Source organism: Marmota marmota, unplaced genomic scaffold (assembly GCF_001458135.2).
Source record: "Marmota marmota marmota unplaced genomic scaffold, marMar, whole genome shotgun sequence".
Taxonomy (NCBI): Eukaryota; Metazoa; Chordata; class Mammalia; order Rodentia; family Sciuridae; genus Marmota; species Marmota marmota.
The window spans coordinates 10,609,401-10,631,635 of record NW_025999990.1 but is presented as its reverse complement, the minus strand read 5'-3'; the positions used below and the strand labels follow the sequence as shown (position 1 = coordinate 10,631,635).

General features: G+C 43.5%; 1 protein-coding gene across 20 annotated transcripts in view; it reads left to right on the top strand.

Annotated features, from left to right (window-relative positions):
- The window catches only part of Znf532 (zinc finger protein 532), a 106,599-nt gene that overhangs the window by 803 nt on the left and 83,561 nt on the right, over positions 1–22,235 (top strand). For 3 of the 20 annotated variants that reach the window (XM_015482341.2, XM_048806133.1, XM_048806147.1), the window contains exons 1-2: positions 328–1,081; positions 1,211–1,278. The exons of 1 other annotated variant lie outside the window; for it this stretch is intronic. In XM_015482341.2, coding sequence (XP_015337827.1) covers positions 1,068–1,081; positions 1,211–1,278 — 82 coding nt within the window. In that variant the 5' untranslated portion in view covers positions 328–1,067. Of the gene's footprint in view, positions 1–34; positions 232–323; positions 1,082–1,168; positions 1,279–1,323; positions 2,297–10,753; positions 10,849–22,235 lie in introns of those variants that run through there. 16 more of the 20 variants (XM_015482343.2, XM_048806137.1, XM_048806132.1 and 13 more) reach the window with 12 other exon arrangements.

Genomic DNA, 22,235 nt, shown 5'->3' with positions numbered 1-22,235 from the left:
AGGGACGGAAGGGAGGAGGGGGCTGGGTGGGGTGGGGGTGACAGGCAGAGAGGAGCCTGGTCAACAAGCCAGCACCACTCTGCTAGGAGGCCAGGCCGGCTCCTGCAGCCGACGCATCCTGTGTGAGGAGACACACATAGATTGCTTTCTTGGGGGCTCTTTGTCAGCCACCAACACAGAGAACACACACTGACACACACGTACACAAAGATCTGAGCCAGGTTGTGGGAGGTAAGTGGGGGAAGGAGAAGGAGGGGGAAACAGTGTCTGCGGTGGGCTTCGGGGTGAAGGGGAGGGGGAAAGAGCCCTCAGGGGCTCTGTGGGGGCTTGTGAGGTGAGCATTTCCAAGGCTGTGTGCTTGTGTGGTGCGGGGGGACACACGATGACCTTCCCCTCCTCAGGAAGACCTAAAAGGGAGAGGCAACCCCCAGCGAGATCCCCCCTGTGCTGATGATTTTCAGGGACTTGTTGGCAACTCAGCGAGGGTTGCCATAGCTTTTTTATGTAGGGTGACCAGAACCGGCTGAAACTGGTTTGAGGCAGATCAGCTCCTGAACACAATGCAGTCACTGAGCTACTACAGTAGGATAGCAGCTTCCTCCCTTCATGGCAGCCAAAAGCAGAGGAGCTTGCAGGAAGGTGCCATCCCAACACAGTATGTGAATGCACACTTAGACACCACACAGCACTGGTACGTGACTAATGGAGCCCTAAAAGATCCTGTGTAGAGACGATGGAAAAAAAGGTGCAGGTTTGCAGGGTCTGAGATTACTTGGGCTTTTCCTGCCTTTTTCTTTTGCTTAAGGGATGGACAAGGAGCTGAGATTTATGACCCTTATTAAAGAAAAAAATGTGCCTTGCTAGGGTGGGGACACTTGGTTTGTGCAGTCTCTTCTCTGTGTTTTTAACAAAACAAAACCAGAGTGAACTGATGGATTTGTAATGGTAGTTTGTTTGTTGCTGGAGAATGCTACTTTGCATGCCTTTTTTCTCTTGCAGGGTATGTTCTGTTTTGTGCTTTTCCTTTTAGAAGCTACTAAAGGGTGTTGGGGATACTTCTGACTATTATGAAGGCCAAAAGGTAACAATATTGTTCTAGGAAATGAGCATAAATGCCTTCCAGTGATGCTGTTAGCCATACATGCTGTCTTTTTTTTTTTCCTTGTAGGCCTGTTGACTGGGGCTGCTTTTAACCCTTTCATATTTGCAGAGAATGCAACCGTGTGACAGTAACTGAGCACTGGTCCAAAGTCTTTCCAAAAGGTCAAGGTTCACAAGGTGAGATGTGCTGTTTTGAGCATGAATTTAAATATTAATTTACAGATCCATTCAAACACAGACTGACAGTGGACTGGTACCCTGGAGATAAAATGGGGTTCATGGTGGAGAAGAAATACTCTTAATGTTATCCACATTTGATGGGATCCGAGTGACTTTTTGATGGTATTGCTATCAAGGTGAAATCTGAATGCCTTCATTAAATCTCATGTGCCCTGGGCATTTGGAACAATCAGGCCTGGAAAGAGGCAAGTTTAGAGAATGGTAGGCGGCAGGGCCTTGTGGAGAATGCGGTTTTGCATTAGACTGAAGCAGTACACATGTAGCATTTTCCTGATGATGATAAGAAAAGGAAGGGCTTCACCAAATCGAGGCAGCCTGGCTACCTTTCTAGGATTTGAGGAGCCTGGAGGTAGATTCTCCTTTTGTTCATTCATCACCTTTCTTTTACCATGCTCTCAGTGTTAACCTGAAAGATTTTTCACTCCGAGTCAAGTGGTGGAATGTCTTATTGATTTTGGGGGCTGTCTACGGTGAGTTCGCCATTGGATTATTTGTGGCATACATTTTAATGTGGAATACTAATGCAAGACCAGGGGGAGACCGGGTAGTCTGGCTTCATCTGTGCAAAGATGCCTGTTAACTCTCAGCTCTACTGGAATGGGTGGTGGAAAATGTCTCATGCCTTAAAAGATTGCAGTTAGATTTGAGCTGGCATTTTCATGCACCTTCCCAAACCAGAGGTGGGAGAGGAGGAGAGAGGAGAGGAGAGGAGAGAGCAGTAAGGAGTGTAGCAAAGAGAAGAACAAAGGCTGTGAGGGGAACACTAAACATTTTGCCTTGGGGTTCCTTGTGAAAAGAACTGCAACTTCCCCAAACAGGAAACCAGTCGCTCCAGAGTTGGATCCGACATGATCTCAGCAACAGAACTGGTTCTGCCTTTCGGCTGGTCTGGTAAAAGTACAGTCAAGAGGAGCCCATAGGAGACATTGCAAATACATTTCTCCCTCATTTGGAAGTGGGTATCTCATTCCTCTCCGTGTTCAACAGAGCAGTATTTTCAGAAATGCCGAGAATCTTAGAATTGGTTAAGTTGTGTGCTGGCAGTTGGTGGGCAGCATATCTGCAGTGAGGGTGTTCAGTATGCAAGGGTTTTTATTGTTTAAATGTTTTTCATTTGGCTGCACAACATTGCCTGTCTGATAAAACTGGCAAAAGGGCAAACAGGAGTGCATGGTTAGCTTGGAATACTTTATGCAGTATTTAATACAGATAAATGTAATCTCGGACAGATATACCAGCAAATAGCTTACACGATGGAACAAAATTCTTTGCAAATCACTGTGCTAAAATTGGTTTTCAGTTCTACCTCATTTTCGACTGCCAGAGGTTCTGTGGATGACTGTGGCAGAAATATGCTTGCAAAGCAGATCCGAATCCATGTTGCATGATATGCTGTTCCTGCGTTTCTGGTGCCAGCTAAAACTCAGATGGCTAACATGATAAACCTTAATTAGCTTAATACAATAAGCTGTTTTATCATTTAGTCCTTCATTCCTGTCTTTCTGGAGTCAGTGATTTTTATTTAACTTTGACAGCTCACTCCTTGCAGTGGCTATTTCTTGAGAATATATTTAAAAAAGCTTTTTTGGGCACTGCATGTCGTGGAATGTTCTGGTTTACTCTCTTGGTGGTTTTTAGCTTTGTTCCTCCCCTCCCCCCAGAAGTCTCCTGAAAATAGCATTTGTTTTGCATTTAGGCCAGTCTTTCCAGCTGCAAATGCTGCTTAAGGTTGGAGAGCTGGTTCTCCAGGGCAGTGATCATGAGCTCATCATGGACGGGGCTTGCCTCAGGTGTTGATCTCAGGCTGGGGTATAACAACCTAGCAGGCCCAGGCCTCCAGGGAGAGGTTCCCAGCGTGCTTTGGAGAATATGTAAGGGCATGTTCCTTCCTGGGAGAGCCAGGAGGGAACACCCAGGCACCCACACTGGGGGCGGGGCCTGTGCTGGAGCTGGAGCCCAAGTCTGATGCCTGGTTGGGGTTGCCTGCGGCAATCTCCCAGGAGGACCTTTGGGCCATCTCCTTGCAGCAGGGCTGTGTGGGGTGGCCCAGCCATACACTGGAAAAAATGTGTAACTGGGTGTTGAATCCTTGATTATTTTTATCATCTGCCTGAAATTTAGAGTCACATTTTCCAAGTTAAAGAACACTGGATCCAGGACTTTTAGAACTCTCAGCTAACCTGGTTCAGGAACACTGTCTCTCTTCCTTGTTCAGACTCCCCACCCCCAGTCATTTTTAAGGGAGGTCTAGGAAGGAGGAACCAGCATGTAAGTGGAATTTTTTTGCTCCTACCTTTGCTTGGACAGGTTGGAATGTTAGAATCTGTGTTCTCCACGCCCCTCTGTTTCTTCCCTTGAACTGCACTCCGGGGCTTTGCTCTGGAGTGCAGTTTGTCTGCAGGTTTTGAGAAACCTTTCCCATGTTCTTGGTAGACCGCCACCTCACAGCACACAGCTGACGCAGAGGTTGCCTTTGATGAGGAACCTTATAAAGGATGCCAGTGCAAGGGAAACTGAAAAGATCTGCAAGACATTAGGGGTGGCGCCTTCCTCATCCCTTGAGATCCCTTCCTAATCCTGTATGGCAAGATGAGAACAGCAGCAGCCATGATGGACCTTACAGAAATCCACACCTTTGTGTTAATTATATTTTAGGGATGATCTTTAACCAAGTCATGATTAAAGAGTTAACTCTTACTAGGCATGGTGGCACATGCCTGTAATCCCAGCTGTTCCAGAGGCCAAGGCAGGAGGATTGCAAGTTCAAGGCCAGCCTGGGCAATCTATTGAGATCCTGTCCCAAAACAATAATTTTTAAAAAGTGATGGGGATGTAGCTCAGTGGTAGAGCACTTGCCTAGTATGCTCTAGTGAGGCCCTGGGTTCAGTCCCCAGTGTACTTTAAAAAAAAAAAAAAGAAAAAGAAAAGAATAAACTTTAAATTTTTAATTTACATACAGTGAAATCCATTGTAACTCTTTGGGTTTTGACATGTATGGAATTATGTATGTACCACTGCAATCAATGCAAAATAATTCCATCACACCAAAATTTCCTTCTGTTGCCCACCCATTTGTAACCAGACTTCTTCCACCTCTGTTCCTGCAATCATTGTTGTTCTCTGTCCCCATTGTTTGGTCTTTTCCAGAATGTCATATAAATAGCTTCTTTGACTTAGCAAGATGCATTTTGATTGCTGAGTAGCGTTCCACTGTATGGATGTACCACAGTATATTTATCCACTCACTGGTTGAAGGACATCAGAGTTGTTTCCAGTTTTTGGTGATGGGGGGCGGGGGGAAGCAGCTGTTGTAAACATTTGTGTATAGGTTTTCATGTGAACATCGTTTGCTTTTTTTGAGACTAGGTCTTACTGTATTGCCTAAGCTGGTCTTGAAGTCCCTGAGCTCAGGTGCTCCTCCTGCCTCAGACTGCTGAGCATGAAAATAGTTTCTTTTTCTTTTCTTTTCTATTTTTTTTTCCAGTGTGGGGATATTGAGCCCAGAGCTTTGCACATGCTAGGCAGCTAGGCAATTGCTCTACCACTGAGCTACATCCTAGCCACGCGCATAGTTTCTCTTCTGTAAATACTTGGTTGGGTCATATGGTATAGACATAAGAGAGGGGTTTGGATGAAAATAAATTCAGCTCATCATAACTCACAGAAAAGATCTGGTCTTGACAGCTGCAGTTAAGATTTCTAAGAAAGAGATGGTGGTAAACATTAAAGACATTCAGGAGATGATCCTGAGAGAACACTCTTTAATAGGATGACATGCTTTATAACCCTGAACTAATCGGAATTAGCCAAAAGTGGAAACACAAAACTCCAAGTGGTAAAATATCCTTTATTTCCTCCAGCAATTGTTTTTAATCTCTTCAGAAACACTTGGCAGTTTAATTTTTACATTTGTCTTTAGGTTCCATAAAATACAACTCAATAATAGAGTTGAAATTTTGGAAAGTGATTCCAAAGATTTTTGTTGAGATCTTGGTTGTGTCTTAACAACTACTTAATTATAATTTGATTTAGACTACAGCTAAAATATTGGTGGCATTCTAAAATTTGAAATCATTGTTCTGCTTTGATACCTTGTAAGGAAGTAAAAATATTTAGGCACTATCAAAGCAATGAAGAGGGGAGATTTGAAAGGAGATAAAACAATTTTTAGGATCAAGAAGAGCAAATAGAGGTGCTGGTGGCGTAGAGCAAGGAGGGAAGCAGCAATGTTAATTTGAGGATGCTTTCATCCATTTAACAGACACTTCCTGAGTGTTTACTGAGCACCAAGCATTGGTTAGGTCTTGGGAATACAAAGGGAAAAGGAACAATAGAGAAAAATCTAGTATGGGAAGTAACCTACAGATAGCAATGTGAATGGCAGTCCAGTGCCAAGGGTCAGGGGAGGACCTCTGAAGAAGCCGCTTCTCAGCTGAACCAGGCAGGACCAGTGAGACCAGCAAGGCCACAGCTCTGGGAATAATATGCTGGGCAGAGCATGTGAGTGGAGGGAGTAGCCAGCGGGAGGGCAGGGCTTAGTCTACCAGTTGGGTTTGGGTCCCACAGTCAGTGCATCTGGGAGGCAGTCAAGGGACAGACTGAAGAAGGTTTTTGTGTACAGTCTCTTCCAGTGTGGATTTCCTTATATAGCTAGTATTGGCAGGAGGACATCCTTCATCACAAAGGTCCTGTGGCAGCACATTGGAAGATGGAGTGGAGGCTGCAGAGGCTCGAGGCAGGGAAGTCAGATGAGGGGACCACTACAGGAGTTTGGGAGAGAGAAACCACAAAGATCTAGGGTGTTGCTTGTGGGGTAGGTTTTGTCTGCACAAGGGGCCAGGAGCGTGTTGTGGTGGTACCCAACTAGATATTGGGAGTGATGGGAGAAGGAGGGGTGGAGGATGCTGCCAAGATGTCCCCTGTGGTTATTTGGCAGCTGGTCCTTTCTATGAGATGGCAGGGTGAGAAGGCAGAAGAGACTGGAGAATGGAGGTGGGAGGGGATGGATGTGGTGAGTTCAGATTTGGATTCATTGCCCCTGGAGGCACCCTTTGCCTCCAGGCTCTTCGGTCTGGGATTCAGTAGTGTTGTTTGGTCTAGAGGTTTAGGTTTGAGCCCTGTAGTATCCCCTAATCCATGGGAACAGGTTTTGAGACTTTCGGTGAGTTCCTGAAACCTTGCAATGACTGAACCCTACCTGTGATTTTTTTTTTTTCCCTATACATGCATAACTATGGAAAATTTAATTTGTAAATTAGGCATAGTAAGAGATTAACAATAACAAAAGACAGCAATTATAGTATACTAATATAAATTATGTTAAATTTAATGTTTTGCGGGGGATCCTAGGGATTGAAATGCTAAGGGGTGCTTTACCACTAAGCTATACCCCCACCCTTTTTAATCTTTTATTTTGAGACAGGGTCTCACTAAGTTTATGAGGCTGGTCTTGAACTTGCTGTCCTCCTGCCTTAGCTTCCTGAGTAACTGGGATTACAGGGCTGTTGGTATAGGTTCCACCATGCCTGGCTATTAATTACCTCTGGAATTTTCCATTTAATGTTTTCAGACTGCTGTTGACCCCGGGTAACTGAAACCTTGGAAAGTAAAGTCACAGATAAGGGAAGACTGCTGTGGTGAGCTATAATTAGCAAAGGACAGAGATGATAGAAGAAAGGTGTAGAAAAGGATTGAGTTTGGGGTCCCCTAAAATAATGGCTTATATAGTAAAAACCCATACATGAAGAGGGATGGGTAGTTGAAGAACTTAAAATGCATGCTTCAGAAAGTTGGGGGAGGGCTAGGAGTGTGGCTCAGTTGTAGAGTGTTTTTCTAGCATGTGCAAAGCCCTAGGTTTTATTCCCAGCCTGGCACACACATACAAAAGCAATTTGGAGGACAGAACATTTTCAGAAAGGTAGAAAATGTTGTTAGTAGCTAGCACCTGTATGTGGCAGCCCTTCACTTAGGCTGTCGCGTTAATTCTTGAACAGGGGAATGAGCTGTGTATTATTATCCACATAGTACCAGTGGGGGGAAACTGAGGCAGAGACACTGGCCAAGGTCTTTTAGGTCATGCCTGGTAGTGGAGGCAGGATTTGCTCATGCTTCCTTTCACTGGGCGGTTTTGTCTTGGGGGAGCCTGGAAGGTGGTTTAGAGGTGTAGCAACCTGGAGGAGGAGCCCATAGGGCATAGCATTGCCAAGCAGCAGGGACACTGCCAGCAATGGCACACAGATTGGTTGATGACTGCCCTGTGAGAATGTGTATTGGGGAAATGGTCGGCACGCCTGTAATCCTAGCACTTCGGAGACTGAGGCAGGAGGATTGCAAGTTCAAAGCAGCTGCAGCAACTTAACAAGGCCCTAAGCAACTTAGCGAGACCCTGTCTCAAAATAAAAAGGGCTGGGGATGTAGCTCAGTGGTTAAGTGCCTCCGGGTTCTTGAGGTACACTAAGGGCCTTCATAGTTAGCCAGCTTTTCTTGACCGTGGTTAGCACAGACAGAAGAGAATCTGTTATTGGCACCAGAGACGTCTCTAGAAATAGCACATTGAAAAGTCTTAAACAATTTTGCCGGGTACTAGGGTGAGTATACAAATTGAAAGGGAGAAGGGCTAGAGAAATGCTTTTGTTTCACATTCTCATTGAAAAGGAGAAAAGCGAAGTAAATTGAAAGTGCTGAGAAAAATCCAACAATAAACAAACATAGTTTAAAGAATTCTTTGAAATCATTTCCTCCAGGCAGGAAGTTCTAAATTCTGGTGTTTTAGAATGAACAGTGAGAGCAGATTCTGTTTAATCTACATCTGGAGACAGAAAAATAAGTAATTTTAGACAAATTCCGTGTGGTTTCTTAGCTGCCCTACATATTCCCTACTAAAGAGCCTTTCCTCCATGGGCTCAAGGGATGGAAAATGCCGGTTTTGTATGGTTTCCTTTTCAATTATCATAACTTTACATAATTAGAGCTTCCAGGCATCTGGACTCATCCATAGGGATCTAAAGATAACCGGGGTGTTGTAGTTCTTGACGGTTCTCATCATCAGCCTTTCTTTGAGGGATACAAACTCCTTTTGGAAGCTGATTCTTGGGGCTGGTAATGGGTATTGATTTTATAATTTTCTTCTGTGAGGAACAGATTCTTTCTAGGGATCTGAATAGTAAGAAATAGGTTGTTGAACAACTTAACAGGTCAGAAAATTAAAAGCCCTCTATTTTAAAGGAGCATGTAGCTGAAATGCTTCAGATATTTATGATCTCCTCATTTTCTGCAGTGAGCCTGAATGGGGCATGGGGACAGGTCATTAACAGCAGTCTGAGCTGGAGCCCAGCATCTGGACTTGTGGTCCAGTATGGCCACCATCATGGCTTTTTCTTGCCTTCCAACATTTATCATATGTGCATATAATCCTATTCATATTTATAATCCTTTTATCTGATGAGCCTGAAAGCATGAGTTAATCAAATTAAGACTCACCTTTAATTAATAAGCTGATCCTTAATAGTTTTACTGATTTTACATAGCAGGAACAGGAGAGGAAGTTGGAGAACTGATTGTTCCTAGTGTTCTAGTTGAATCTGTGTGATAAGGCCATGGAGATTTCCAGATGCCATTCCCAGGTCTCAGTGACATCAATCTGTTTGCTTAACCCCCAATGTTATAAACCTGTGCTCTGCTGCTTACTAGCACTGAGACCTGGAGCAAGCTTCTTAAATTCCAAACCATACTTTTCTTAAGGATTTGAGGATTAAATACATACACAGTGCTTTGCAGAGTGTATGCTAATATATCCTTTCTAAAATTGTAGCTGCCATTCTGTGTTTCTTGGTCTGCATGTTTTAGGAGAATGACTTGTCTTTTTTTCCCTGTCTTGGAGAGTATTGTCTCCTGTCCTGGTTTAACCTTATTTGTGAGTAGTGTTTGTTTTTGACCATGAAAATACATAGAAGATATGTCTCCTGTCTCTCTGTAGGACTTCAGATATAGCTGCCTAATATCTGGTTAAAAGTGGGTGAAATCTAGGCAAGAAGGCAGTATACACGTCCCAACTTGACAGTGCTTTCATTTAGTTGAAAATCTTGCCCAAACTTTTTCATTATTATCTTGTACTTCAACTGTTTTGGTTTCCAGAAAAATTCAGCCCAATCAATGCCTGACTGTAGTCAAGGTTTTCTATTGATATAATTTTATATTGATCAAAGTTTAAGACAAAACTTGTCTGTGAAAATATGACAGGTTAGCAAAAGCCATCCCCAGTGCTTTCTTCCCATGTGATATGACAATGACTAGATGCTTATGTCCTGCACTCTGGGCTTGGGGGTAATGGGGGGTTGAGAGGAGAAGGGATCCAGGGGTTCCCAATGATTTATTTATTCAAATGGCTACTGAGCACTTGAGATGTGTCTAGTCCTGACTGAGGTGAGCTGTAAGTATAAGATATACAACAGTTTTTTTTTTATATTGAATATATATTGAACTGATAATATTTTGGTTAAACACCTTTTATTATTATTTTTGTGCTGGGACTTGAACTTAGGACTTTGCATATGCTAAGCACTTGATTTACCACTGAGCTATCCCTAGCCCTTATACTTTATTATTAAAATTTATCTCATCCCTCTATTTTCTCTTTCTAAAATGTGGCTATTAGAAAATTTAAAACTATATATGTGACTTTCATGTATTTATATTGAACAGTTTTTGGTCTGGATGTTTAAATAAATTTAGCAGTGTAATCTCTGATGCTTGGCAGTATTCATATTTATTGATGTCATTGAGGCCCTCCTTAGGTTGGAAAAAAAGTGTAATAACTGTTTTGGTGTCTCCTTATTGGAGAAACTCATCCTCCCCTGGTTGGGCTCTTTTTGTCTCCTGAATATTCCTAACTTGTTGCTCTCTATCACAGGGTACACACAGCCATGCTGGGTGGTATGTGCTTCTGAATGGGAAGGAAGCAGTGTTTCCTGCTGGTTACTGTGTGTGTGCTAGATTCCTATGCATTAGATTGTATCCTGTAAGGTATACTTAATATCCCCCTTAAGAGTCAGAGGGAGGAAGTGACCAGCTGAATATTGCTCCGCTGGTGAACGATTGGCCCTAGATTTGAACCATGGTCAGGTTCTTCCCCTGATTCCAGCCCTTCCTACTGCTTGCCATGTAAAAGCTCCATGAGCTGCTGATGTTCAGTACCTGTCACCCAGGGTGTCCTGGGTTACTCTTGTTGCCTAGATTGCATTTATCACATTTTAATTTGCATGTAGGTCATGGGGTGGGGGTCTTGTTAAAATGCTGATTAGTGATTCAGTAGGACCCGGGTGGCCCCAAGCTTCTGCATTTCTAAGTGGCTTAATGTTGACACTGCTGGTCTGTGGACCACACTTTGAGTGGTGTCTCTTTTCCTTGGTCTTAGACATGCTGCTTCTCTGCTTCCAGAACCATCTGATTCTCTAATTCTTGTCGGACTCCACAAGGACTCACCTTCTGGCTTGGCATGTGATGGCATCAGTAAGTGCAAATGGGGCCAGAACTGATTTTTGGTCATAGATGTTCAGTTCTGGCATGAACATTGACTTCTAAGTATTCAGGATCTGACTGGATCATTGGTTATTTCCTTGATAACCAACTAGACGGAACGTAATTTTAATGTTAACATTAGATCCAGGGACTGGGGATGTGGCTCAAGCGGTAACGCGCTCGCCTGGCATGCGCAGGGCCCTGGGTTCGATCCTCAGCACCACATAAAAATAAAAGATGTTGTGTCCACTGAAAACTGAAAAATAAATATTAAAAAAATTCTCTCTCTTCTCCCTCTCTTTCTAAAAAAAAAAAAAAAACAAAACATTAGATCCAGGAGATGTGTGGTAGGGGTTCCTGTTATAACTCATTGTCGTGAACACTGTCAGGCCTTTGGTCGGCATGTAAGAGTGACTGCGCCATGTGTGGTTGGTTCAGATATTTAGTGCCCAATGAGAGATGAAGACTCCAAACTATTAGTCCACCCCTGTTGCTGCCAAAATGCCTGACAGGGAATTGAGGTGACTTGTGACTTTTCCTCAGGATGACAGTCACAAAAGAACACCTCACAGAGCTCTGTTGGAAAGTGGCTAATGATACTGTTTCTCTAGCACATGATGGAGACAACCACCATTGAGTTCTTGGGCCCACCTCTCCCGAGGAGGTCACCATAGGGCCCTCGCCAAAGGCAAAGTTGAGTCTCAGGAAGGAGTTAATGTATTAAGTGCTTGAACTATAAGAGACTAGAAGAGTTTAGTGGGTTTCTTCCTGTGGGAAGACACATTGATTAAGTCAACTGTGGCAATAAAATTATGTCTGTCACATGAGATAGTTTACCACCCCATCTCTGCAAAAGCCCACTGTTTCATAGAATTCTTAGTTGAGTTTTAGATCTTATTGAATATTTCAACACCGAGAGTTCTGTGGAATGAATCTGGGACATTGAATGTGATTATTAGTTGTTAGCTAAACCCATGATCTCTCCCTATTGAGTGCAGAGTCCTATCCTGGCATGGTGGGAACCTCTGCTCAGGGCCAGTGGTGGTGGCTAGAAGGGGAATGTGATGGGGTTTGGAAGAACAGGGACAAGGTTGGGTGTTAGTACAGGCAAGACTATGGGGCCAGACTTGAAGAAAGGGAATGGAACTGTGGGCATCAATCCGATTTGGAGGTGAGTTTAGAAAGTAGCTGAGGTAGAAGTCAGAAGCTTGGCTGTCACATGCCAAGAGTGGGTGAAGTAGGAATCAAAGACTGGGACCAGATCTGTGGAGGACATCAGAAGGTGAAACAGGGATGGGTGGTCACAAGTACAATGAAATGGGCAAGACCAGGAGGGCACGTGGGTGCAGAAAAGATGGATACTTGAAAGTACAAGACGGCAAGAATCAGGCTCTCTGAATGATGGATGGTGCTGGCAGGAAAGGCCATTGGATGACCTGGAATGTGAGTAAATAGGTGAATGAGGGAGGCTAGTATGCGATGCCATACCCGGGATTACTGCAGAACTGAGTGGGAACCGACCTTACCTGGCAGCCCTCATGTGGGATGGTGATGGAGGACATCTGGTGGCCCAGGTGGCAGGAGTGAGGCATGTGGGTCAGAAGCAGTGGCTCCTTGTAGGCTGGATTCCTGTGGGAGGCATTGAAAGACTAGATTGTTTGGAGTTTGCATGGCATGGAGGCTATGGGGCGAAGACAGAGCCGTCCTTTAACATAATGAAAAGGGAGCTCTTTAAAGGCCCTGCCTCAGCAACTGCCAGGACCCGAGTCCAGGAACTTGGTTGGCCTCCATCTTGCACTAAGCTTACTCTTCGTTCTCCAGGCCACATAAGCTCGGTTGTCCATTGTGCCCTGCCCTTGGTTGAACTGCATTTTCTTCTTTCCTGTGTACGTGGCCAAAAGTTCCTATATTTCCATGTCTGCATTTAAAATACTAGTGGATGTAATCTGTGTTCCTCAGTCCTACTTCCGCTTTTCAAGACCAGACATGGTGTCATTGGCAGTGCCTGGGAGGGCAGTGTCTTGGCTGACGGTCGTTGTCAGTGAAGGTGGCCAGTGGGCTCCCGAGACACCCCAGTGCTCGACCACAGTAAAAACCATAAAAGTAAAATCGCTGCAACGTTGGCCTTCTCTCCTGTATAGTCAAAGTATTCCTTCCTCATTTCAAAATGCTGTGCCTTCTAGAGAGTGTTACCAGGGGAGCAGGATCTGCATCAACTGAATGAGTCAAGTCAGTGAAAAGTGTGCTACGTGTGTTTATTAGGTAAATTTAATACGCTGGAGGCAAAAAGGCAATGAAAGTGGGGGCTGCCTTTTCATGTAGAATATCGTTTGTTCATATATACAAATGGCATTGTTGGCAACGGTTAGTCTTTTCAATGGTAAGGATGAAGTTCCTCAGTTCATTATATTCTTCATCTGTTCCTGTAGCCTCCAGCGCAGAGTTGTTCCATGACAGTTCTGTTTTAGGGGTGCTTTGTAGCTTTGCCTTAATTTATCACTGTGTTGTCACAGTGGCAACTTAGCCATAAGTGAATTGAATTTGTGCACTTCATTTTCACACTTACCGTCACAGTTACTGGATTCTAGGGCAGGGCTGGGAAGAATATGAGAAGAGGAAAGGGTTGGATTTCAGAGAAGGTTCTGAGAGATTTAAGTCTTGGTGGAATTGTAAAGAAGGTGAAGGAGGGAGTGTGACAAAAAGGCAGGGACAGTCCAGAGAGAGAAATAAAGGGGGCTGTCCACGGTTGCCATGAGAAGAAAATGTCTGCAGAGGCCCCTGAACCTCTCCCCTGGCTGGAGGGAAGTTTACTAGGAAATGATGAGCAACGAGTTGCCCAGAACATGAGCTGACTGGGGGACTTGGTCACCTTGGGAAAGGCAGCCAAGAAAACTGCGTCTGTTTGGAGCCACTTTTGATTTCTGAGTCATTAGAGCTCATAGCAACCCCAGAAAGTGGCCGCCCTGTTGTCCCATTTTACACCTGAGGAATTGAGGCTCAGAGAGCCTAAGGAATTTGCCAAGGGTGGGTCAAGTTGGCATTCATAACTGGGTCTTTCAGACCCTCAGCTACCCTTCGCCTCACTCCTCAGCGTAGGGGCCAGGGTGCATGAGCTCTTTCAAGTATAGAAAGTGAATCTGTTTTCTATTTACTCAAAATCACAGAAACAGTGTTTGGCCTGTAGTATTTACTCCATAAATGCATAGCTTTTGCTGGTTGTCTGAGTAATGCACTGGACTGCGACACTGAGCTAGGAAGCTTGGCTGAGAGTCTAGAGGACTTGTTCATGCCTAGTGTTTAGGGTCTTTCATGGCACACAGGGATGTGTATCTGAGGCTTCTCTTAGGGCTGTGCATGTGTGTGTGTGTGTGTGTGTGTGTTTGAGGCCCCTTGGAGGTGTATGTAATATTTGGCAAAATACGAGTCTGGTTTAGCTGGCCAGTGTTCATTTTGGGAAAGATTAAACATGTAGTTTAACACTTGACATAACAGTAGCCTACTTAGTGGTTTTGATTTAGATGACTCAGAATTAAAAAAAAAAATTATTCCTCTGATCTGGAGCATTAGGATAGTGTTGACTCGGTTGGAATTTCAGATGTGGCTGTAATGTCTTTGGTTACACAGTGCTGTACTTGCAGGTCATCGAGGATAGGAAACATCTTTTCTGCATCTGTTTGGCTTCTCAGAAGACCTTGCTGAGCAGCCTGACTGCAAGGTGCACTTGAGGATGCTTTGTTACCCTCCATGAATGTTGGAAAATCTGAGGACAGCTGTCTTGGTTTTGCTTGTCGGGGAGCACCAGTGTGTGGCTTAATTTCTTCTGCACTTTCTTTGTGATAGCATCCTATCACTCACCTTGTTTAAAATAACTCACAATTGGTAAATACTGGTAAATACCGGGTACTGGATTGTTTCATTTAATCCTCACAGTCCCTCCAGGAGGTTGATCTTCTCATCTCTACATCTGTGGGAATAGAATCCTAATGAAATTATGTGACTGACTTGGATTTTGTGACTTTTAAAGGGAAAAGCCAGGGCTCACCTCAGTTTGTCTTGCTCCACAGCTGAGGCTATGACCACTACAGTGTGCTGTGGTCTGTAGGTGTCATTTTGCAGCTAATTGGTAGCAGGCTCAAATGTCTTTGAGGTTCAAAGCCAGCCAGTGTTTCTCCTGCTACCTTGTCCAAGCGGTGTTTCTTGCTTCCTGCCTGACCCCAGTGGTGGTTGTGGCCGCTGAAGGGACAGCACGCTGCCTTCCCAGCCTGTCTTCCTTTTCCATACCTGCGTGTGCCTTCCTGTAGGTGCATGTGACTTTCACAACCCAGATAGCCTGCTTCTGTCAACTCTTACAGAGCCAGCCAGGCCAGGTTTTTAGTAATCATTTCTATGTCTGAAATCAAAGAAAAGTCTTTTTATTTTTTTCTTGATTTGTTTAATTTGGTACTAGAGTTTAAAACCAGGGGTACTCTATCACTGAACTACATCCCCAGCCTATTTCTTATTTTGAGATAGAGTCTCGCTGAATTGTTCAGGCTGACCTCGATGTTGTGATCCATTTTGAATACTTGCACTGTAGGTACACAGTCAGCACCAGAAAGTTTTTTGAGACACCTTGAGAGAAAAGAAGATTATATGTGTATTTAACCTAGTGTTTTCTAGATTCCTAGACCATAAGGCCTCTTTTCCCCCTTTTTTGGTGGAAAGTTGCAGTAACGGGAGGTGCATGTCTGGATGAATATTATTTTGCGCTATTGATTGTCTTTGATTAAATGAATGAAAGATGAGGGCGGGACTTGTGAGGATACTTGGCTCTGTCCCTTCCCCTCCTGTTAATATAACAGTGATTGATGAAGTGATGCAATTAGTTCTCTTTTTTCCTTTTTTTGTCTACTCTGGAAAAGAGCTTCTAAATGAGCTTATTTTTAAAATCAGTGGTGGTAGGCATGCTGTGAACGATAACTTCAGGGATGAACTCAGTCTGTTTTATAGATGAAAGTACTATGATTCATAATTCAGAAAATGTTTGTAGTGAATTTGGTGTCTAGTGAGAACTGTTTCATGGCTGGCCAAGGTATCCTTTGGGAATGTAGGAAGCATGGTGATAACTGTGCTGGGAGCTGCTCCCCCCACCCCCTCCCCCAGACTGGTGAGAGATGAGGGGCAGGGCTGGCTGGAGCAGTGGCTTGCTGCTGCCTGCATTCTGGCTTGGGAGACCCAGGAAAGTGAATTTGTCATGATTTCAGCAGGATTCGGTGTTGGTGGGAGGAGGTCATATAAGGAAAGTGTCTGTGCTTTCATGGGGCAGGATTTTTCCTTTTTTTTTTTTTTTTTTTTAACCTCTTTTTTTGGTACTGTGGATTAAACCCAGGGTGCTTTACTGAAATACGTTCCCAGTATCCCCTTTTTTCTTTTGAGACAGAGTCTCTCTAAATTGCTTAGGGCCTTATTAAGTTACTGAGGCTGGCCTCCAACTTGTGATTCTCCTGCTTCAGCCTCCTGAGTTGCTGGGATTATAGGTATGTGCTGTGGACTAGGGTTTTTCAATCTCAGCACTATTGAAAATATTGACTGTTGACATCCTTTTCTCTTTTTTGGTGATGTTGGGAACTGAACCTAAGGCCCTACACATGCTAGGCAAGCACTCTTCCACTGTGCTGTGTTCCCAGCCCTGGACTGTTGATATTGTTTGTTGTGGGGAGCTGTCTTGTGCTGTGGAGGATGTTTAGCTGCATCCTCAGCCTCTCCCCACTGCATGTTAGTAGCACGCCTCCGCCCCTAAGTTATGACACCCGAATATCTCTGGCTTTTGCTAAATGTTGTTGGTGGTGGGAACTGACTTCCCACCACCAGCCACTGACTTCAAACCTTGCAAAAAACAATACTTCCAAACTTTGGGAGGTGAAAATTCCAAAAAGAAGACCTTTGATGAGGGAAGCAGCCTGTACATGGTCAAGTCTTCACAGAAGCGCAGGTCCCTGCAGCTACTGGTTTTCTCTCTTTCCCTTTTTTTTTGTACTGGATATTGAACCCAGGGGCGCTCTACCTCTGAGCTACATCCCCAGACCTTTTTGTTTTGTATTTTGAGACAGGATCTCACAAAGTTTTTGAGGCTGGCCTTGAACTTGAGATCCTTCACTGCTGGGATTACAGGCTGCACCACCATGCCTGGTTTCCTTCCATGTTTTCTAATGCTGGGAGTTTCAAAATGTTTGCAAATATTTTTTATTTAGTACTTAAAATTAAAAAGAAAGAAAGAAAGAAAAAAACAACTGAGAAGAAATAGGGAATGTGGCTGAGGGTTTGGAGCATTTCAGGGACAAAGGCTGCTGTGCAGGGTTTAGGACCTTGGTGCAGAAATTCAAAGGCTTATTTAGGTGACAAAGGAAAATTATTTTGAAGCTTTCTTTTTTGTATTCAAAACATCACTTGTAATCTAGGAAATCTATATTTTGCTTCAAACTGGAATTGTGGAGATGCTTCTCAAAAGCATGGTATTTACAAAACGCCAAAAGAAAGCTTCTGGTATCTAGATGACATCTTGGAGTTGAAAGAACATAGTGGATCCATTGGGAAATAAAGTTTATACAACAGTTCCTTCCACAGATTGTCAGGGTTTATATTTTGACAGGTCCTAAGTTTGTGGGAAATTTAAACTTCTCCCTGCTTCCTTGTGTATAGATGGGAGATTTTTAAAATTCAAATGTGTATTTCTGTGGGTGAAACTTGAATTTTTTTTCTTTAGTTTTAAGAGAATATAAATAGAAGTATGGAATAAAAGTTCAAAATCTTGCTTTACTCCCCACCCCTGCCCTCTGTCCCACTGCCCTTTCTAGATCAAGGATCAAAATATCTCGTGTGCATCCTTCTAAACTTTTCTAGGATTTTTTTTTTTTTTTTTGGTATTGGAGTTTGAACCCAGGGGCGTTTTACCACTGAGGTATATCCCTAGTCCCTTTTTTTTTTTTTTAAATTGTAGATGGACAAATACCCTTATTTTGTTTATTTATTTTTATATGGAGCATAGGATCAAACCCAGGGCCCCGCTAGGCAAACACTGTTCCGCTGAGCCACAACCTGAGCCTCCCCAGTCCTGTTTATGCTTTATTTATTTATTTTTGGGGTACTGGGGTTTGAGCTCAGGGGTACTTGGCCCTGGGTATGTTCCGTATGCCTATAATTCCAATGAGTCATGAGGCTGAGGCAGGAAGATCACAAGTTCTGGGCTAGCCTGGATAACTTAGTGAGACTCTATCTCAAAATGAAAAATAAAGAGTTGGGGCTGTAACTTAGTGGGAGAGCATCCCTGGGTTCAAGCCTCAGTACCACAAAAACTACAACAAAATAACTATACCCAAGCCAATGTGAGTGTACTTAACACTACTGTACTGTACACTTAACAAATGGTTAAGATGGAGCTGGAGGTATAGCTCAGCTGAGAATTTTCTTTCATTAGCCCATAGTTCAGCAGGTACACGGGCGATCATTTCACTTTTTTGACTGGTTCAGTACCAGATATTTACAGGCAGGCATGGTCACCCAGATAGCTTACCTGGTCCCCAGAGGCACTTAGGAGGTGAAATGAAGGAGCCCTTGAGGGAGAACACAGCCAAATAACTGTCTCTGATAGCTGGGTTAATGGCTCATGTACAGTAATTCAGGGGCTCGCAGAGACTGAGGCCCTCTTGGGCTGTTTCTGTTTCCATGCATTGGTTTGGCATTTAGTAAATTTTCTGTGTATAAGTTTTTCCTGGAGACAATCATTTTGAAATACTGACCTTTGGGCAGTCTTGCCCTTTAAAATTCACATTTTGTTTTCTACAGAAAAACACCAGGCAGGTATTTTTGGAAGCTTTGTATATTCACTAAGTAGATATTCCACTGTTTAAGAACCTTCATCTCATGGTAGGTCAGCACCATTTTATTTTTGACTCTTGAGCAAGAAGATGACACAGGCCATGTGGGTTTACTTAATGTGGATATGGATTGATACAGATTTAGTCCCAGGGTGGTGCAGCACCCTGCCACTCAGCCACCTTGGGTAGGCGAGATGGTCTGCTGGGGAAGAGGTGAGAGAGCTGCGCGGTGGCGTCATTCGGGTCTTGTCATCTTTCACCCTGCTCTACCAAGGCCGCAAACCAGAACAGGACTGGCCGCTGGGCTCACCGCAGTCTGTCACGCGGGGTTGCAGTATTGCTGGTTGTGGTTACGGGTCCTCTTCCCAGTCCTGCTGCCTCTCAGGAGTGGAGGCCTCCGGAGTCTGGGGGGAGCTGCTGTGGTTCCTGCCACTTCCTGAGGAAGCGCCACAGCCCTGGGTGTTGTGAAAGTGGCTTTTTCCCCCGGGACCTGCTGGGCCAGGCCTGGGGAGTACAGGTCTCTGCAGATGGATTTTCTTCAGAGCAGGGGCTTGGAATTAAAGAAACCCCCCTCCAACAATCTTCTGTTAGGTCAGTCCTTTGCCTTCATAAATTATTCCTTAACTGTTTCTATTCTAGTTCTCAAGACAGTTGAAAGAACAGAACTTTATGTCTTTCTCTAAAGGGTTTCCTAGGATTATGCTCTGATATAAATGATGAAAATTTAATATTTTAATGGAATCAACTCAGTTGAATAGTAAAACAACCTTCATGGAGAATTTTACATAAGCAGAGTCAGGAGAAAATCCCTAGGTTGTTCATTAACAAGAAAATTGAGCATTTTGGAACTTGCATGCAATTTTAACAAACTACAAATCAAAGTCAAGTTTTGAATCAGTTAACTCCATGTGAAAGTAAAGAATCACAGTGTACCCTATCATGGCTCAATTTCACATATATTCTAATTTTATAAATATGAAACCAAATATTTTCATTTTGAAATTTCTTTTTAAAAATAGAAATGCATGTGATTCATAATTTTCTTTTTTCTATCTTCAGCATATTGCTGCTCATATTCTCTGTTTCCTTGATTTTACAAGCATTTCATTTTATCTATTTTACTTTTTGGTACCAGGGATTGAACCCAGGGGTGCTTAACCACTAAGCTATATTCCCAGTTCTTTTTTATTTTGAGGCAGGTCTTGAACCCAGCCTCTAGAGTTGCTGGGATTACAGGCCTGCACACCCGTGCCCTGCTCCCAAGCATTTGAGGTGTGTTTGCTTCACAGTTAACACACAGCTGTTAAACGCTCTGGAGTTTGCTAGGCAGAGGTGACTAGCCCTCACCCTATTGGCTCCCTGTTGCTGCCCCAGGTATAGAAGGTGCTTGTTCAGGCTTACCTGCGCTCCACCAGCTCGTCCTCCAACAGCGAGTAACAGACAAGCTCATCTTTTTAAATAAAATGTAGTTAATACAAAAACTATGCTACTCACGGTAACTTGTAAATTCTATTTAAAAGGACATTTTTTCCAGAAGTGGAGCAGGTGCTTAAGAAATATAAACTTTTGAGTAAATTAAGTACCCTTCTTACTACTTAACTGTTACGATCTGAGCTTATCCAAACATTTGCTTTGCTTTCATGGGGAGGGCAGTTAACTGCCTATGGCTGTGGGGTTGTTCCGGGCTCTTTTTTGCTGACAGGGTAGTTATTATCTCCTTAATGACTTCTAGTCTTTTTTCTAACCTTCAACTATAGGTATCTACTCAGCAAAATTTCCTGGTTCCAATATGCCCTATTAAAGGAATACTTTTTTCTTTTCTTCTCCCCTAGCCATTTTTTGGGGGTACTGGAGATTGAGCTGAGGCCCTTTACTACAGAGCCACATCCCCAGCCCTTTTCTATTTTTTATTTTGAGACAGGGTCTCAGTAAGGTGCTTAGGGCTTTGTTAAGTTGCTGAGGCTGCCCTGGAACTTGCGATCCTCCTGTCTCAGTCTCCTGAGTTGCTGTGTAGCTGGGATTACAGGCATGTGCACCACGCCTGGCTCCCCACCCCATTTTGTTTGTGTTTTTGTTATTGAGAAATTAACTTTGGAAGGAAGAGCAAATGAACTACTTACCAGGTGCTGCCTGTGTTCTCACCAGCTGCTGTGAACCGGTGGGTGTCTCTTCTTCTTAAGGTTGTACTATTCCCTTTTTCTCCCTTCTTTGTTTGCCTCTTCCCTCCTTTCTCTCCTCCGCTCTTCTACCTCCTGCCTCTCCAGCTCTCCCAGTGGGTAAATGGCTCCCCTCCTGGGACCCTGTACTTATGGACATTTAAAAAGCAGTAGATAAAATGGATCAGGCTTTGTAAGTGGGGTTAAAAAGATTTCTTATACTTGGCTTTGGTCTGTGTTTTTTTATGTTATAAATTTAAAATAGAAATTTATTGATAATGAGTTTGACTAAAGGTGTCTTAGAAAAGTGGCCGTCTCTTTTCTTTTTCTTTTGTTTTTTGGTACCAGGGATTGAACTCAGGGGCACTTAACCACAAAGCCACATTCGCAGCTCTTTTCATCTTTTATTTAGAGACAGGGTCTCACTAAATTGTTTGGGCCTTGCTAAGTTGCAGAGATAGGCCTTGAATTTGGGATCTTCCTGCCTCAGCTTCCCAAGTTGCTGGGATTACAGGGGTGTGCCACCATGCCTGACTTTGTCTTTTTGATTCAGGGAATGGAACCAGGGCCTTGTGCGTGCTAGTCATGTGCTCTGTCACTGAGCTACATGCCTGCAAAAATTGGCTGTCTGCTCCTGCGCAGCCTTCCTTGGGATGGACTGTGCCGTTTTCATCTGGTATGATGTTAAGGGCCTCTGTTGTCTAGTTTGCCCTCTGTACAGGGTAGTTATTATCTCCTTAATGACTTCTAGTCTTTAAGACTAGAACTTCTGGGCTGGGGATGTGGCTCAAGTGGTAGCGCGCTCGCCTGGCATGCGTGCAGTCCGGGTTCGATCCTCAGCACCACATACAAACAAAGATGTTGTGTCTGCCGAAGACTAAAAAATAAATATTAAAATTCTCTCTCTCTCTAAAATAAATAAATAAAAATAAAGCATATACACCTATCTGCTTTATTTAAAAAAAAAAAAAAAGACTAGAACTTCTGAGTTGTGTTCTTCTTGAGTTGGGGGAAGTAGTTTGTTGTGTGTCCTAGAAGATTTCCTTCAGGCTAAGATGCTTTAGGAAAGTGAAAGTGCTGATGTGCCAGGTACCACTTGCCTACAGCAGGCCTGGTTAACCCAGAAATCAGGAGTACACATCTTGACGGATGGAATGACCAGGTGTTCTTTGAGACATGTTGAACTTAAAGGCTGTGATTTATTTAAAAAAAAAAAAAAGTTAAAAAAAATTTTTTTTTGTGTGTATGCTAGTGATAGGACCCAGGGCTTTGTGCATGCTAGGCAAGCACTCTCTAACCCCAACCCTAACTCTTCTGAGTTAAGAGCATGAGTAAATTATTTTATTTTATTTTTTATTTGTTTTGGTTT